General features: G+C 43.5%; 1 protein-coding gene across 4 annotated transcripts in view; it reads left to right on the top strand.

The window, feature by feature from the left end:
• Window positions 1-659: 659 nt before the first annotated feature.
• Window positions 660-17,571, top strand: part of LOC113022717 (tensin-2-like) — a 32,745-nt gene continuing 15,833 nt past the window's right edge. For 2 of the 4 annotated variants that reach the window (XM_026168428.2, XM_026168426.2), the window contains exons 1-3: window positions 778-1,083; window positions 8,784-8,889; window positions 8,984-9,021. In XM_026168428.2, coding sequence (XP_026024213.2) covers window positions 961-1,083; window positions 8,784-8,889; window positions 8,984-9,021 — 267 coding nt within the window. In that variant the 5' untranslated portion in view covers window positions 778-960. Of the gene's footprint in view, window positions 1,084-8,783; window positions 8,890-8,983; window positions 9,022-11,161; window positions 11,254-17,571 lie in introns of those variants that run through there. The other 2 variants (XM_026168429.2, XM_026168432.2) reach the window with 2 other exon arrangements.

Here is a 17,571-nt window from a genome sequence, read left to right as displayed (position 1 = left end):
TGTAACAGAAAGAGAGAGCTGTAGTCTGAAGGAATGAACACAGATCTAAAATTTAAGCACAGAATGTGTCATTGTTTTAATTTCAGTGGAGAGAGAGAGCTGCATCCAAGTGAGGAAATAAAGCGAGGTCGGTGATGATGTCATTTGTCCTGTCAAACAAGGAGGTGAAGCTGATTACGTTTTAGGCTACATAAACGCCCATGGGACACGCCGAGATAGAAGACTTTTCCTCGAAACAATGCGGAGAGGGAGAAGAGTGATCAGTGCTATCAAGCCAGCAGTTAAGTTCTCATGAGCAAAGCCACAGAGACCAGAAGGATGACATGTGTGAAAGAGGTTCAAACTAATCACTCTCCCATGAGGAAGAGGAGCGTGAGAGGAGCTGCAGTAAAGCCAAAGCATAAGGGAAGGGTTTGACATCAACAAGCCAAAACAGCTGCCCCCTTCTCCCACACAGCAAGGGAGGGAGAGAGAGAGAGACAGGGAAGACTGGAGGGTCTGTAAGTGTAGAGCACAAGACATTTGAGGGTCTGTAAGCTGGAGAGAAGGAGTTATTAGCAAGTGGAAACGGTGGAGGGGGGCGGGAGGGAAGAGAGAGGCGGTGAGTGTATGCTTGTATGTTTTCAGAGTGAAGATAGTCAGAGAGCAAGGGGCGCAGGGGGAGTGTAAGGGGATGCGGGTTGAAGGGTAGGTTCTTGGTGACAGAGGGAGAAAGAGCGGTTGTAAGAAGAGAAGTCAGGGGGTGGAAAGTTATCTGGGGTGGGTTTCGAGGCAGGGTAAGCCGTCAGAGGCGAAGAACAGAGGTGTGAGGAGTCGCTGAGAAGGACGGAGGAACATGCTGGAGAACAAGAAGAGAGAAAACATGAAGTGCTGAAAGGGGTGGAAGAGAAGAGGAAATCACTCGCGAGGAGCTGAGGAAATTTAAAGATTAGAGGTGCAAGAGGCGTGTTTGCTGCAAGAATGGGGTGCATTCACAGTACGAGCACTGTGGGGATACAAAAGCACGCACATGACACAGAAACTGGAGGAATCCCTGTGAAGGCAGACCCTGAGGTACCTCCTGAAATCCTTCAGCTTGCTGAGGTAAGTGAGTAACCATCAACACGCTGGTTGTGCACAGTTCCATCCTCAAACGTGTGCAGTTTGAAGATAAACACAAAGTAAAATCACAGGTCATTAGAGATCAGCTGTTAAAGTCAGTTTGAAACACTCTAGCTCTCACTTTACATCCACAGCACCCGCTCGATCTGCTTTGCCATTTGACTCAGCAGCAGAGGCTGAACTTATACACTCATCACATGCTTGATAACAACCAAAGGAATCCAAAGAATTGCCACTGCGTTTCCAAATTAGACGAGGCCTGGACTCCAGAGCTGCTCTGTCTCTCTTATGAAATATTCCAGCAGCACATCATAAACAGAAGTGTGCATACCGAAGGGATCAAAGTGTTTGGCATGTTCCTTTTAGACCTCTCTCAGAAGCTTGTGAGCTAAGAAAGCTAATAAACTGTAAACTAAAACCACAGTCATCAACAGTGAACCAAGAAAAAAGGGGGGTATGCAGAGCAGCGGAAGGGAGGATTCATGCGATCGCTGTTAAATGATGTTCCTCGGGTATCAAAGGTTCAGGAGGAAGTGGTATAAGTTACTGTCTGGTTTTGACCCACCGCCTGCCTGTCTGCAGCCTCTATTTAGGAACATCTATGGATTTAGGTGCAAGCTACACTTCCACATGCATGAAGCCTCCTGGTATGCGCACTGGAATATGTGTGTTCTCACATGTTAGAGTAAATCATATTGTGGCATGCTCTGTGTCAGTGTTAGAAGAGAGCAAAAGAACAAAAAAGGTAAATAGGAAATGAAAAAAGTTGTGCATCTTTAATAAAACACACAGTGAAATGAAGCTGAAAGCTCAGACATCTGTGTGACGAGTGTGTAGTTTCTCTCTGATATTGGAGATATTGCTGGAACAAAAACATTAGATCATTTGCGGCTTCATATCCCTTGCTTGTGTTTTCCTGTGTGTGTGTGTGTGTGTGTGTGTGTCAGAGCATGCCAAATTATGATGACATAGTCCCAGCTGAATGGGCGGACTCGTATGAAGTGGAGAAGAATGAAGTGTGTGAATCTGTACATGCAACCAACAGTGCAGGAGTTTGGGGTTTTTTTGGTTTTGGTGGGGGGGGGGGGGAGTTTTTTCCTCTCTTTCACACAAATGAAAATCTGAACTAATTCTTGTTCCTATTTTGAGCATTTTCATAGCTTTTAGAGGCGACAGCCCCCTACTCCTGCAGGTTATAAATACCCAGCCAGAACTTGAGCACACTCCTGGCTCGCCACCTGCTCCCGTCCCTTCCTGGGCAGATTGTATGTCTGTGTGTGAGTGCGTGTGAGAGTTTTGTGACTCCTGGTCTCCAGCATGTCATCACTTGTGAGGTGCCGCTGAAAAAAGAAATGAGGCATTTAGTGCCAAGGAGGTGTGCGTGCGTGTGTCACTGTACTCTGTATTTATTTACAGTGTGCGTGCGTGCGTGCGTGCATGCATGCAGGCGTGTGTGCGTATGTGGTTGCAGCTGTATATTTTTGCCAATGTGAGGCAGTGGTACAGTGTATATTTCAGATAACTAAAGCTTTGTATTGAGGCACATGACAGAAAACTCTCACGACACAAAGCGGCATTACAGCTTCATTTTAAAAAGCCAGGGTAAAAAAAACAAAGCCCTAATAAATGCAGTTCAGTCCCTTTCTTCATCCACACGTTAGATGTGGAAGTCCTTCGGGCTCTTTGGTCAGTGGAGATGCCTGGAGAATGACACAGACTTTGGCTGCGAAAAACAAATGGGGTGGGGTTCTAATGCTGCAATGCAATACTGCAACACTGCTGATAGCCACAGGAGCCTCTGGAGACTGAATGTCCGTGCAAACAGAGATCCTTCTTACTGGTATCACTGCATATAAAGGGGGTTGGGCATAATCTAACAAACACCTGTGCAGCACAGCGTAGCATATATTCAGTCCTAGTGTTGAAAAAACTCAGTAAAATTCATTAGAAAGCTCAAATTATTCAAACTTTTAAAGCATTCAAAGCATTTAGCAAATCGTGCCAAAAAGTTTGTGTTTACTGTCTGAGTCAAATTAAAATGACAAAGCATTTGTCAGCATCACCTCAGCTTTGAACTGTACTGCTTTTATGACAAATGCCTCGACAGTTGTTTGTGCAGTTCCAGTTTAAACTAAACTTTGGCTTTCTTGTTGTGCTCCAGTTATTTGACAGCGTTGTCCTTCTTGTCGCCCTGATCTTTTGAGCGTGGTGTTAAAAATGCTTTCCCGATGTGTAATTTTCTGTCCCTCTGTATGGAACAAAATCCTTTTGTATAGTTATATTCAGAAACACTCTGAACCAGACCCATAGTGATGGGCTGCTTGAACAAAATCCAAACAATGTGCAGCAAGAGTTAAGCAGAAGCGAGCTTTGCCATCATGGGAAAAATTTAAAGATCGAATGACTTTTAGACGAGCAAACAACAACGACGGTGTTGTTGTAACAACTGAACTTCAAAGTTGAAAAGACATGTTCAGTTCACATGAAAATGTTGTTTTTAGTACAAGTTTAAATCCGTACATTTCAGTTTCATGATGATAGCATCTCTCCAAAGCTGTTTAACTTGGCTCACCTTACTTAATGTTGTTAAGTAAGCTGGAATAGGTGGAAAGGACTGTTCTTTATCCTGAGTTAATTGACAGATAACTACCACTAAATGTGCTCTCTGCTCACATACCAAAAGTACTTTATAAAGGTTATTATTTAACTAGACTGTTCCCTAAGATTCTGATTAAAATGTCAGATGAATAATGAATGGCTTAAAACGTGTGTGTCAGCTGATTGAGGGATCATTCAGATATTTTAGGAATCGGTGTCTCAGGAAAGCTGTGAGGACCCCACACACCCATGCCCTCACCTCTGTGAACTACTGCCATCTGTCGCACCCACACAACCAGGCTGAACAATAGCTTCCCCCCAGAGCTGTGGCTGCTCGGAACCAGGCCAAGAACGAATAAAGACTGGAAATATCCTTCCAATGTAACACACTGTATTGCTGATCCATCAACTATTTAATTTCACACTAGATGTTGTGGCACATGCCACTTTACTCATCCTGCTGAACTGGTGCACAGTATTATTGTGCTACTGTGTAGTTATTGGATACTTTTATAGCTTTAACTTAATCTTCTAAACTTTTGTAAGAGCTTCAAACCAAATTTCACTGCACTGCATAATATAAGTACAGCAGTAACAAGAATGTGTTCGCTGGAACAAAAGCAGTACATCCAAACTAATTACATCACCATGATGAAAAAAAATATACAGCTGTCTATGCTTTTCAAATAAGTTTAACAGTGAAAACGTCCTCAGTTGGAAAATGTGCTGCACTGCCACAGTGTGTCCACTGGGTAGCAGCCTTGACCCATTCTGATATTTCAGGTTCAACTTTCTGACTTACTGGCAACAACAGATGGAAAGTGCCACGGTTATAGCGTGGAACTGATATGCTGCTTTAATGCCATATCTCTATAATAAAAATGTAAAAAGCTACATTTGAGTGATTTTTCTTCAGTGGCAAAGATTTGCAACATTAAAAATCTTTGTCATTTATTTGACCCGCGGCAAAAACAAAGGAAAAATTGATGCAGTGTTTGTTAGTCACGTGCCATCTAACTGTGACTTCATTGCAAGTGTTGTTTACTTCACTGCTATTAGAGTTTGTACTGTCCCCATATGTCATACAAAATAATTCCAAGGTATGTATTACACATATTACATTGCTTTTATGCCGCTGAATGATTTTTGTCTTTATCCTTTCCTGTAATTTATTTCCATAATTATTCAGTTTGCTTTACGTTGAGTGATGATTGCAGCTTTTTTTGCAGTGTCGTAGCCGAGGGAACATTTCTGCAGGCGATCTCAGACCTGTGAAGTGACACATGCATTTGTGTGTACTGCATCTCTTTGGATTGCATTAGTCCAATTGATTCAATCTCCAATATTCACGGGTTACATAAGAACATTCAGAGTGTAAACGGCTGAGATGAGATGATGGTGATCCTCTCCCCTCATATGCCCTCAGCCCTCCCCCCCATATACTCCACACTACCACACACACAGACCCAGATGCATCACATTCACTGGATGTTACCGTTTATATGAGCACGTGTCGATAGTCAGATGACTCGGTACTCTGTTCTTTTGTTTATGAGATCAATGCGTACAGCATGATGGTAACGCGGTCCATCAGAGGCAACAGCCAAATTCATCTCAGAGGGCTTGGTGGCTAGATGGGTTACAAATATTAGGCAGCCTGAGAAAATGAGTGCAACAGTGATTTCATTATGGAAATCCTTTCTTTGGTGGATCTGTGTTAATCTACACTCCATACTGTATGAACAGTATGACTGGACAAAGTCAGTGGTTAGTTCTGGGGCCTCACAGCAAGAGGATCCTAGACTCAAGGACGGTTTGTTTGGAGTTTGCATGTTCTCGCAGTGTCGTATGGGATTCCTCTTGCAGTCCAAAGACATGCTTGGGGATTAGGTTGATTGAGGGATGACCCCCACAAAACCTGTATTGCATAAGTGGAAGAAAATTGACCACTGGATTTGAGATTCTAGCAACTTTTTTTTCTATAGTCATATATGCCCACTCTAATCCACCTACCCACCATCAAATAGCATGCTTAGCTCCCTCTGCTCACATTCATACTGTCAAGCAGGCAAGTAAAACTTTAGCACCTTTCAAAAGAAATATCACAAACTGCTTCACAACAAAAATGCTAAAACGTCAAAACAAAAGGTTACCCAATTAATGAGTTTTAATCAATAATCAATTTTTATCGATCAATTTTAGCTGCCTTTTAGAAGAGATCACTGGGTCCACAGCTCTCAGGCTCTCTCAGAAGGGTCGAGTTGTTTGTTTGGAGGCCACAGTAGCCAATGCCCCTTCAGTTCTCAGCCTTGTATCCTGCACAGCCAGCAGGCCCAGCTTGCATGACCTCAGGGACAGGTTGGGCATGTATGGATGTAAAAGTTCACTGATGTATGCTGGTTTGTGTCAATGCAGAGCTCTAAAAGTCTAATCCACAATCATATAGTGGACCCAAAAGTTAATGGGGAGCCAGTGTAACTGAATTAGTAACAGTGTGACATGTGAGTACTTAAAAGACTTAGACAGAAGCCTCTGAACAACCTGCAGACGCTCCAAAGAAGCTTCCTTCAGACTAGTGAACAAAGTGAATTAATTACAATAATCGAGACGTGATAAAGGCATAAAAAAACAATTATAACAGTAATATTCTAACCACCTCTTGGATGTAATCCCATGTTTAGCGAACAAACAGGAGAAGCCTTCATCTAACGCTTAGTAAGACAGCAAATAAGTGTATTTTCAAGAAAAAAGTATTATTCTAAAGCTCCTGATTATTAACCGTGAGGTCATTTAAAATGAGATTAAAATAAATTGCAGTGCTTTAATTTGAGACTTAAACATTATTGCTTGGTAAACCTTTATTTTCAACTGAAATTGGATTCGAAACACTTGAGTTCAGTAAGCAAGTAAACGTCAAATTAAAGAGCATTTGGAATTTTTAATGAAGCAAGTCAGAAACTTTGCAGCTGTTATATGGTGTGCTGCAAAGCGCGGTGTCTGCAAATCAGCTGCGTTTACGTTCGCATTATAAGCAGCCGCACAAAAGCTGACGGTGAGGCCGCATAAAACATTCAGTTGACATTTCTTGTCATTAAGGATTTAAACGGTGTACACTCCACTTGAGAGGCAAGGCTCCTTTATAAAACATTCCAGTTTAGCGACACTCACCGTTTAAGGCGGTGAGGGAAGCGAGGCCAGTCAATAATCATTTGTGAGAGGGACCAAACCGGCGTTCAACTTCCCAAGTTAAAGTCAAACCAAGGCGTCCAAAAAAATGTCTCAGCCGAGATGTGTTTATTTTAATTAGATACAGGCATTTAACATGAAGGGAAATTTCAGCATGTAGTGGTACTATGGGATGTTTGTTGTCCTCCACCTCTCCTACACATACCGCACTCTCACACCATCTCCTTCCTGATGTTTCCAGGCCCCTCCTCATCCTCTGCTCTAGGAAAAAAGTAATGGTTTAATTTGCTTCACATGCCATCAAAAGGTTTTGCTTTGGGAGGGCGTTGCCATAACTCTGTATAAACATTGTCCCGCTTCTCGCTGGGACAGTTGAGTATGAGTTTATAAAAAGAAAAATCCATGGATTATGAGTCAGGGAGGTGAAATTATTAGAGTGCATATCTTCACCACAGCTGTGTGTGGATGTGCCTTAAAGACATTCAAATTAATCGTTGCTTTCAAATGATCATTTTTTTTATTAGTGCTTACATGAAGAATAATGCAGCCAATCATCATTCCCACCATATTAAGCAAAATAATGTTTGTTTGTTTTCTGAGAGAGAGTGAACAGTCATACTAAGCCTGTTTATGTCAGATTTACTGTACCTTTGGCTTTGCGTAAAGAAGCTCAAACCCTGGGTTTACACAGCTGCCAGGACTGCCCAGTGTGGTACCACCTTGAAATGTTGACAGGAAACTGAGCCTGTCTTCAAAGAGGAGAAGCCCCAGCTACTTAAGCCAGACTAACAGGGAGACTAAATGTAAGTTAAATATTAGTCTTTTGTTTAGCTGAAAAAGATTTATCTTCAAAGTCAGTATGTATGCAGGCAACACAGTTCTTTGAGATGATGACAATGCATGTGTGTATTCATAATATTGGTCATAAATTAGTCAGGGAAATGGCCAATAGGAAAAAAGGTTAACCTGACAATGACGCTAGAGGTCAAACCAGGGGAACATGAGGATTCAGTTTTTAGTTGGTGAAAAGTTGGAGTAGAGGAGTTTACGGGACATCTCAGTGTTTTTGGTACTTTTTCCATGTTCCTGAACTGCCGGGGGAGGCCACTGCTTTTGGGAATTCCATCACCAAAAGAGGAGTAAGGCAGACTTTGGATACACTTGGGGATACGATGTGTAAAAGTAACATGCACAGGAATGCGAGAATGTGAATGTTTTACTAGCAGGACTTTAATGTGACAATCATTGTTATTTGCTTCACCTGACAGTTGTGAAGTTGTGGTTGATCAGTATGGAGACACAGAGAAGCTTAAAACAGTGACCACGGTAAAATAATAAAAAGATTAAAACACGTTTATCCCCTGACAGAATCTGTTAGGTTCAATTCGTCTTGCCTGTGACCATACTGCACAGTCGACTGGGAACAGCAGCATGTAAAGCTTTTCATTTTTCAGTCTTAGCCCCCAGACTGAGACAGAATAAGGACAAGTTAAAAGACAAGACAACAGGATGCCTTCAAAGACAACATGATACGACAGCTGATATTAGTGGAGGAAGCTGAACGTACAGCAGGTAGGACACCAGTGCTCATGCTGGTGTATCACTAAACCAGCGCATATCTGTACTGACAGCAGCCACGCAGGGGATAGTGAACATCTAGTGCTTCAGATGGAAGAATGCTAAACTCAAATTGAGAAACTTGGTAAACCTAAGCAGGCCCACAATCTACTATTCATGTTATCACGAGGGGATCGATGGTTTCAAGCTGCTTTCATGCACACAGTTACCGCCTCACTAAATGAATGATTTCCACTGAGGAGGAGCCTTTATTTCGTCCTTTGTAACATTTCTATGTCTCGTGTGTGGTGATCAGATTTGATTGTCCTGTGTATCCGCAGCTCTCCAAGTCAGGGAACCATGCCTTCACACTGAAAACACTAAAGAGGAGACGAATGTGTGATGTGTGCAAGCACAACATTGACACCCCTGCGGCTTTCTGCAAGGGTGAGTCCACATCTCAGGGTGGTAGCAGATCTAGATGCAGGTCAGAGCAGCTCGCTGACTCTCGGAGTAAATTATTGCTTCTTTTTGCTTACAGAGTGCAAGGTTACAGTTCACAAGACATGTGAAGCCAAGGTGAGCTATACATTTTCTACCTGCATACCTTACCTCCTCCTGCCCAGAGCAAACTGTGCACCTTTTTCAAAGGTTTGTCAGGTACCGACGTTAATGTGATGTTAGTCTTAAGTGGAATAAGCCATGTGCATTGACCTAGATGTCTGGTTAAAGAAGGCCTGCCTCCAGAACTGCACTCATCCATGCAGTAACATGGATGAGAGGGTGAGCTCTCAAGCACCCGGAAAGTCTCCGTTGTTTTTCAAAGTGACTCTTAATAAAGTCTGTGGCTTTAGAGGTCATGACTGTATATATGATACATCATTACTCATCATTAGCACTGTGAAAATAGCTCTCGGGGTGATCAATTAGGGGCAACAGGGATCTGTGAGCTGTCAGTGGTCTGAATGCACAGTGAGGGATCAGTGAGGAGGAGCCTAGACGAGAAGTCTCAGGGGATAATGCACGTTGCAAACAAATGCCGTCTGTGTGTCCGTCTACAGATAAGTTGCTGTTTGTTATAAGAAAGCCAAATACGATTCTCAACTGGAAAACTGGAAGGCCCTTGTTTGCAAGCAGTCACTTTGTAGTGCTCTCTGAACAAACGCACTCACAAAGCTCAGTGAAGCTAGTGCTCACAGCTTCAAACCACATGCTCTGCCGTAAGACAATCTGCATTTGTCTGTTGGTGATTAGAAAGGAAATTGCCCAGTAAACACTTTAAGCTCAGCTGAGCTTCACCACAGCGGCATATGTGCATTAGTAAGTCCTGGTTTTAAAAAAGCTGCTTATACACTTTGAGTAAGATGTCCCGACCTTTGCTTATAGAGTCCCCCAAAGAGTGGCCTGTTTCATTTAAACTGTGTGAGAGAAGCACTCTCTCCATCCACAGCTCATGTCAAGCCATTGGCAGCAGCAGCTTCTACTCTCATGTGACCCCACTCACATCACCTCAGTGTCACACGCCACTGAGTGAGTTCATGACCTTGCTGGAGCGGGACTGTTTTGTCTCACTCAGTATCCAGCAGCACAAGTCGTATACATGCACTCAAAAGCAGCACACCTGCCCTCTCTCAGCGCCACACAGAAGGACCTGTCATATATATTTCTCTGCTCTTCTCTTCACCAAGGTAACTCGCACACTCTAATGGTGTATGACACGCCTCTACCAGCTGTTGTGACTTAGTTGCGCGTATTAAAAGAGGATTATTATTTTTGTCATATGCATCCACCCTCCACCGGTCACCGGGGCAACAGCCAAAAACAATTCTCGGAGGCTGCAGGAGAGCGGGTGCCACGGTGAGTGGATATCGTCACGCAGGATGATGATCAGTCTGGATAGGAGAAGTCTGAGCGGGTAAATATAGAAAATAACGCGAGTGCCGCAGATGCCTGCGAGTGAGTGATCACAGGGGACGCAAATAAGTGAGAGGCAGCTGGGGAGGCAGTTTTTGTCTGTGTGAGAGTGCGTGTGATCAGTCCCATTTGGGGCTATTCATAAATAAAAAGGAACACTGGGTCAAGGCTTCAGACTGGTGTGCTTCATATACCAATACCCCCCCACCCCTCGTAGGTTTCTGCTGTTTGTCTTCTTGCTATAGAACATGTCATAGCACCACCTTCTTTTTCACTTCTTTCATTTCTTGCGTCTCACTGTCATCATCTCTTCTAACCTTTAATCTCTGTTAGATTGCTCCTTTTTCTGATGTTTTGCCGTCACAGTTAAAGCATCTCCCACCTTCTCTGTGTCATTTTTTTCTTATCTCCTTTTCAAATGTTTGATCCTTTCATCAGTGTGATACAGCAGTCACCACTACAGTTATAGTATGTTTTTTCCCCCCTATTTTTTATCCTTTGCGCATCGTCTTGTCTTTTCCCATCTCATCAAGTGTATGTCCCCGCTGCTATTTGTCCTCCTGCCTCTTGTCATCACTCTCCCTCGGGGCACCGGAGAGGTCACTGTACATCAGCACCCACTGTCTGCATGTGGCGTATTGATGTACGCGTGCGAGGGGAAGTGCTTGCATGGCTGATGTGCGTCGCTGCCTTCTGTGCGTAAGGCACAGGCAAATCGGGAGGGGAAACGCTATGTTGCATGTGCTGCTGGCACTCTGCAAGTGTATGCAAGAGAGGGAGGGGGGGGGGCAAACTTAGTTGGTGAAGGAGAGTGAGCCAAGAGGGAGGTAGTGTATGACACTCTACACACAACGCTGCTCAGAGGCAGAGGGAAAGACTGAAGCTGCTTGTTGTGAGGTAAAAACACGCTCCGCTCTATATTGACTGACTACAGCTTTTTGCTTTAGTTCGCCTTCAGCTGCAGCATCAGTTTCAGCTTGTCTAGGTTTTTATTTTCTACCGAGTAACAGCCTTACCATCTTTCTACGGTGTTAGCTCAAACTGTGCGGCATGTGATTGTGCATATTATTCCATTAAAGCCGTAGCCAGAGAGCTCTTGCTTTGCCCAGAAAGAGGATTTTGTTTACTGTGATTAAGGAAAGTGCAGAAATTTAAGCAGAGATTCCTGCTGTGACCTACAAAAATACGCTGATTTTAATTATTTAAACTGGAGAATGGATTCATAAGACTTACTTTTTCATGAGACAGTCGAGCAGGTTAGTAGTTTATGGGAACTGGGCCTAACCTGTGTTTCATTCGTTTATATATAATACATTTTGTGCAAGACTTGTTAAGGGTTTGATTGGATGTATTTGTGTGCATGTGTCTGCTACTGTGTCTGTGTATTTTTATTTGCTTGTACTTTATTACTTTTAACTGTATCAATATTAATCCTGTAGATATGATGATGCAGGTTCCAGATTACCGTCTACTGCCTCAGTGCTGTGCTGTTTGTTATTGTGTGTATGCAAAGTCACCATTTAGGACCAAAGGACACCAGAGACAAAGGGACCCAGTCACCTGTCCTGACACCATCTGATGGATCCTAATGTCATGCAGTGAAATACAGATGGTTTTACACTGTCTGCTCATGCACACCAGCTGTTCTCCTAATGTTTTGTGCTGATATATGAAGTGACATAGGGTCATGAGTTTGAAATGATGTGAATTCAGATCAGTTTGCAAATGCTCAACAGATTATAGGCTGGATTTCCTTTTTTTCTTCTTCTTCGAGCAGATGCTGATTATTAGTCTAGTTCTTGACCAGCTGTCCTGGTTTTCTGAGTCTCTTCTCCTTTCCGTTGTCTTAAGCCGCCCACTTTCTCCTGCACGTCTCACAGCTGGGGCACAAGGTAGACGAGAAGTCAACAGATGTTTAAAGTGGATGCCGTTTATTACAAAATCCCAACAGATTGTTTATCTTTGTAACTCGATTAGGGTGGTGGCTTATCACTGTCACTGTGCTGCTGCTGCTTTTTATAACCATGATGTACTTGTCCACAAATAATTATCAAGGTTAATTTAATTTTACTGCTTTACTCACCTTAGCAACAATAAAGCATCGGCGGGCACAAGGGTGCACACAGATGCACGCTCAAAGCGTTTATATTTTTTAATTTCCTGAGAGGCTAAGCCACACCGTAATGCTTTGTTTAATATTCCAGGAATTATACAGCTCCCATTTTCTTAACAGGGTCATAACAATGTTTTAAAAAAAATGGTGTCTGCTTAGATGATGTCACTGTATTGCGCAGGGGATGCAGATAGAAAGTTTTGATTCAGTTGCTGCTATTTTTCCAGTTGCTGAATGTCAAAAGGCATGCGGTGACAATGGGACCAGCTCCAAATGTATGTTAGTTATGAGGCAGCCACGTGACACATTCCTCAAAATCGACTGCCAGATCTCTTGAAAAAGAGACTTTGTGGGATGATTGACAGACAAATAGACAAAATGAGCCTGTAAGTGTTCTGGGGGACATTTAGTCTAAAATAAGGAGCTCTATTAAAATAGCTCTGAGAAATCTCTCTGCTCTGTGTCAGTGGTCAGGAGGCATGTTCAGCTGTTGACATCTCTCTCCTGGCCAGCGGTCAGTCTCTTTTACTGTCCCTGTTTGCCTCTCCTCTTTCCTCTTCCTGTCTTCCTTTTTTCCTATGTCTACTTTGTGTTCCCTCGACATTTGGTTTTTCACTTTGAGCCCTTATTGCTTTATCCCATGGGTCAGTTTTGTTAGTTAGTTGGTGCTGTGCTTTTGATGCGCGTGATGCTTATCGAGGTGCTCTTTGTCATCTGACGTTGTTTATTCAGGAGGAGTGCATGCCTGCATTTCATGGCAGGGATGATTGTGGTCATCCTGCCCCACGGCTTTTTAAGTAGTGAGGCAGAGAGGGGGGATTAGAAGGGGGCGACAGACTCCAGGAGGTAGGAAATAGAGAAACGAGGGATCAAAGATGACAGGAGGATGAAAGGCAGACTGCTAACAAGACGAGAAAGAGGGCGTGTTGCGCTTTCAGGTAAAGCCTCATGAATCTCTCCAGCCGCTAAAAATAAAAGCCCACAGATTTTATTTTAGCTTTCAGCAACTTTGGGCATGAGTGACTTTTTTGTGAGAGTACAGAACATGGAATAAACCTGGTAATTTAGATTTTTCCACTTTCTGGTTTGAAGGCTTACTCACTTCTCCCTCTCTGGAGCGTGATGTCAGCTCTGAGTTGACTGTCAGATTGAAGCTCGTTCCCTCTACATGGCACGCTGACGCCTGTGTCTCAGACACTCACATTTATCTTCTGCCTTCCCTGCTGTGACAGATCTCTCTGTGTTGGATTTCCTCTCCCAGGAATAATTCAGGATGTGGCAGTGGTCAGATCAGATTCATATTCCAGCTGCAGTTGCTGTGCTGTGGATGGGATTAAAAGGAGGGAAAGTTTAATCAGAATCAGAAAGGGTTTTATTGCCAAATGTTGAGCAGGTTTACAACATTAGGAAATTGCTGCGGTACTTAGTGCAAAACATACTGTCAGATAACGCTTAAATAAACATAAAAATAAGAATTTTTGGTGCTAAGTAGATAGATATATACATGAGTGCAGGTGGGGATCAGTGCAAACATGGAATGATGCAGTGAACACAGTGTAGGGTCATGTGTTAGTGGTGGGAACAGTCATATGGTTATTGTTCATGTGTCCAACAGCAGAGGGGAAGAAACTGTTCTTATGGCGAGAGGTTCTGGTGCGAATGGACCAGAGCCTCCTGCCTGAGGGGAGCAGGTCAAACAGACTGTGTCCAGGGTGAGAAGGGTCAGCTGAGATCCGAGCTGCACGCCGCAGTGTCCTGGAGGTGTACAGGTCCTGCAGAGATGGGAGTCTACAGCCAATCACCTTCTCAGCAGAGCGCACAACACGCTGCAGTCTCTGTTTGTCCCTGATAGTGGCTCCAGCGTACCACACGGTGATGGAGGAGGTGAGGATGGACTCGATGATTGCGGTGTAGAATTGCATCATCGTCCGTGTTGGCAGGTTGAATTTCTTCAGCTGCCTCAGGAAGTACATCCTCTGCTGGGCTTTCTTAACGACGGAGGTGATGGTGGGCTCCCACTTCAGGTCCTGGGTGATGGTGGTACCCAGGAAGCGGAATGAGTCCACAGAGGTGATGGGGGTGTCAGTCAGGATGATGGGGGGGAGTGGAGCTGTGTGCTTCCTGAAGTCCACAATAATCTCCACTGTCTTCTGGGCATTCAGCACCAGGTTGTTGTGGCTGCACCAGGACACCAGACAGTCAACCTCCCTCCTGTAGGCAGACTCATCCCCGTCCGAGATGAGTCCAGTAACGGTGGTGTCATCTGCAAACCAGCTTGACAGACTGGTGGGTGGAGGTGCAGCAGTTGGTGTACAGGGAGAAGAGCAGAGGAGAAAGAACACAGCCCTGAGGGGAGCCGGTGCTGATGGTCCGGGAGTCCGAGACATTCTTTCCCAGCCTCACATGCTGCTTCCTGTCCGTCAGGAAGTCAGTGATCCACCGGCAGATGGGATCAGGCACATTCATCTGGAAAGAGTGTGGATCTAAACAGTGATTAAAAGTCAGGGATTTATTTATTTATTTATTGTTAAGCTACACTGTGAAAGAAAACATTAAAGAGCTTTTCAAAGATCATTTTGGGGGGGGGGAAATATTTGCTTTCTTGCCAAGAGTTATCACACATCTGTCTGTTTGAGATGGATTCAGACTGGAAGCAGACAGCAGGAGCTAGATTTTCGCCGATTTTGGTGATTCCTCATTTTTACTCTTTCTTGTGAGACAGCTATCAGCTGTAGCGTCCTATTTTATATGCACACGAGAGTGGCATCGATATTGGCATCTAGCTGCCAGCAAGGAAGCAAACATCTCAAAAAGGCCAGCTTTTTGTTATCAATTGCTTGCTTTGCTCAGCACTACCATTTTTTTTTTTACCAAGATAAACCAAAGAAACTAAATGGATGGATGTTTCTCATTGACAAAAAAAAAAGACGTTTCACCTGATAAATCGATCGGCTAATGAGTTCAGTAACAGTCGTCGAGTCCCCTGAAGCGGGGGGTGGTGTAGGGGGGTCGCGTGCTGTCACTGGCACCTCAGTAATTGCTGACTGATCAACGAGACAAACTGAACCAGATGGCTCCTTTCCCAGTGGCTCCAGCTTACAGTCCACATGCATTAATGAAGACCCTGAGGCTGGCAGAGCTACCAAAGACACGTGTATGCTCTGCGTGTAATTTGTGTGTGCGTTACGTGTGAACCTAGGCCGAGCAGCGCTGACATCCTGTTGCAAATTGCTTCCTGTTGACTCTGATGTCTTTCTCCTGCTGTATTTCTATGTTCTATGCCTCTGGGTTCAAACCCTGGTCTTCTTTGTGTGCGTGTGTGCATGTTCATGTTTATACATGGGTACACATGCATGTGTTATGTCTGTCTCCCACTGTTCCTTCCAGGAACTGACTACTTTATCCAGTAACAACCTTTATTAAACCTGTTAAGAAAAGAGTTATCCCCTGTGGCTGAATCTCTGCATTCTTTCATTTCCTATTATAAGTTTTATAACTACTTTATGGACTCAGTGACTCTAAAGCGTCCCACGTTTATGCTGAATAAATAAGTGTTGTTATGCTGGTTGTCTGTCTTTATATAGGAGGTACACGACCTTCTTATAATTTCAGCAGGAGCTAATTTATGAAGCAGCAATTGTGCCCTTTCCCATTCACTCCCCTTTTTACTCATTCCTCCCTAGGTTGCACGCTCATTTACGTCCCCCTTTTTTCCAGTCACACAGGCCTAAACCTTCTGCGTGTAATACTTGTCACCACTGCAACGTTGCTTGTAATCTGCTTTTTGTGTATTAGAAAATGTGCACTGTGAAATTTGAAAGTTTTATTTTGGGTAGAAATCTCAGTTCGACTGTCCTCTTGCCAAAAACACTAAACTAATCCAATTTTCCTGGTTTCAAAGCTCCTTTAAAGTGACTTAAAATAAATTGTGTTCTACTTCTCAGAAAACTCACTGACAATAGTGTAGCAGTAGGAATAAGTCAGACTGGCACCTCTCCTCGCCAACAAGATACAACGCTCAGACGATCTGCTGCTGATCTCTAGTTTTTGATACCATAGACACCTTCAGAGAACTTCAGTGGCTTAATATGTCCTTTGTTATTTGTAGCATGCAAAGAGCCAACAACATATGAGTGGTGGTCATAATGTTTTGGCGCGCCAGTGTGTAATATAGTCTCTTTCTGAGAAGCTGAATAGCAATCGTGATGCAGCTGCTTCAGCTCTTAATTTGGTGATCGTCACATCACAGTGCTGCATTTTACATAACATTTATTGTGTCTATTTAAAACCAAGCTGAGCTAACACACACAGCTAAAAGGATACAGTCACTGAACATGAAAACAACAAACACATTAGTGAGCCTGAAGAGACAGGCTAATGCTAACTAAGCCATCTATTACTAAGTACTCAATAAGAAACACAGCTTGTACTAGTGGCTTACTTTGACAGATGCTGTGCATAAAGACATAGAACCTTTTAGTAAAGGATGAGGTTTTTCTTACAAGAAAATTTCTGTTTTTGTGTACTTAGTTTGATCTATCATGAAGAGCAGGCTCTGGTTGCATGCAGGAATAAAATTTGCACGGAGAGATGGATTGCATAGCTTAAATGCAACCCTGAAACCTTTGCCTATCCAAAAATAATCTGCATTCATAAACACACTGATTCCTTGTTGGAAAAAGAAATTTGTCTGCTGGCTACAACGCAGGCCATGGAAATAAAAGTTTCCCAGATGCTAACCAGTCAACTGGTCATGGGGTCTGCAGACTGATTTTGATAATGACCAGATGCTTGGACAGCAGATGGTTACTAAAGACAGTGTTCAAAGCAGCCACAGTCTTAATGTATTGTTATGTCACCACAGAGCTAGTGAATGTAATCCTGCATGGTCACAGATTTTCCTGTTTTCCTTTCACTGTGGTTCACTGTGATTGGCATTTGACTAGTTAACCTGTTGCTTGAGGCCTGTCAGCACTTGCCAACACAGCCACAGAGGGCGGCTCAATCTCGTGGGAAAGTTCAAAGGTTGAAACCTGACATGGTGTCACCTGTCAAAGCGCACTACTGGGGCCCTTAGTTGCACTGGATTGCTGAATGTTTTT

This window comes from Astatotilapia calliptera, chromosome 5 (genome assembly GCF_964374335.1).
Source record: "Astatotilapia calliptera chromosome 5, fAstCal68.1, whole genome shotgun sequence".
Lineage (NCBI taxonomy): Eukaryota > Metazoa > Chordata > Actinopteri > Cichliformes > Cichlidae > Astatotilapia > Astatotilapia calliptera.
The sequence above is the reverse complement of the archived record's forward strand: the minus strand, read 5'-3'. Positions and strand labels throughout refer to the sequence as shown.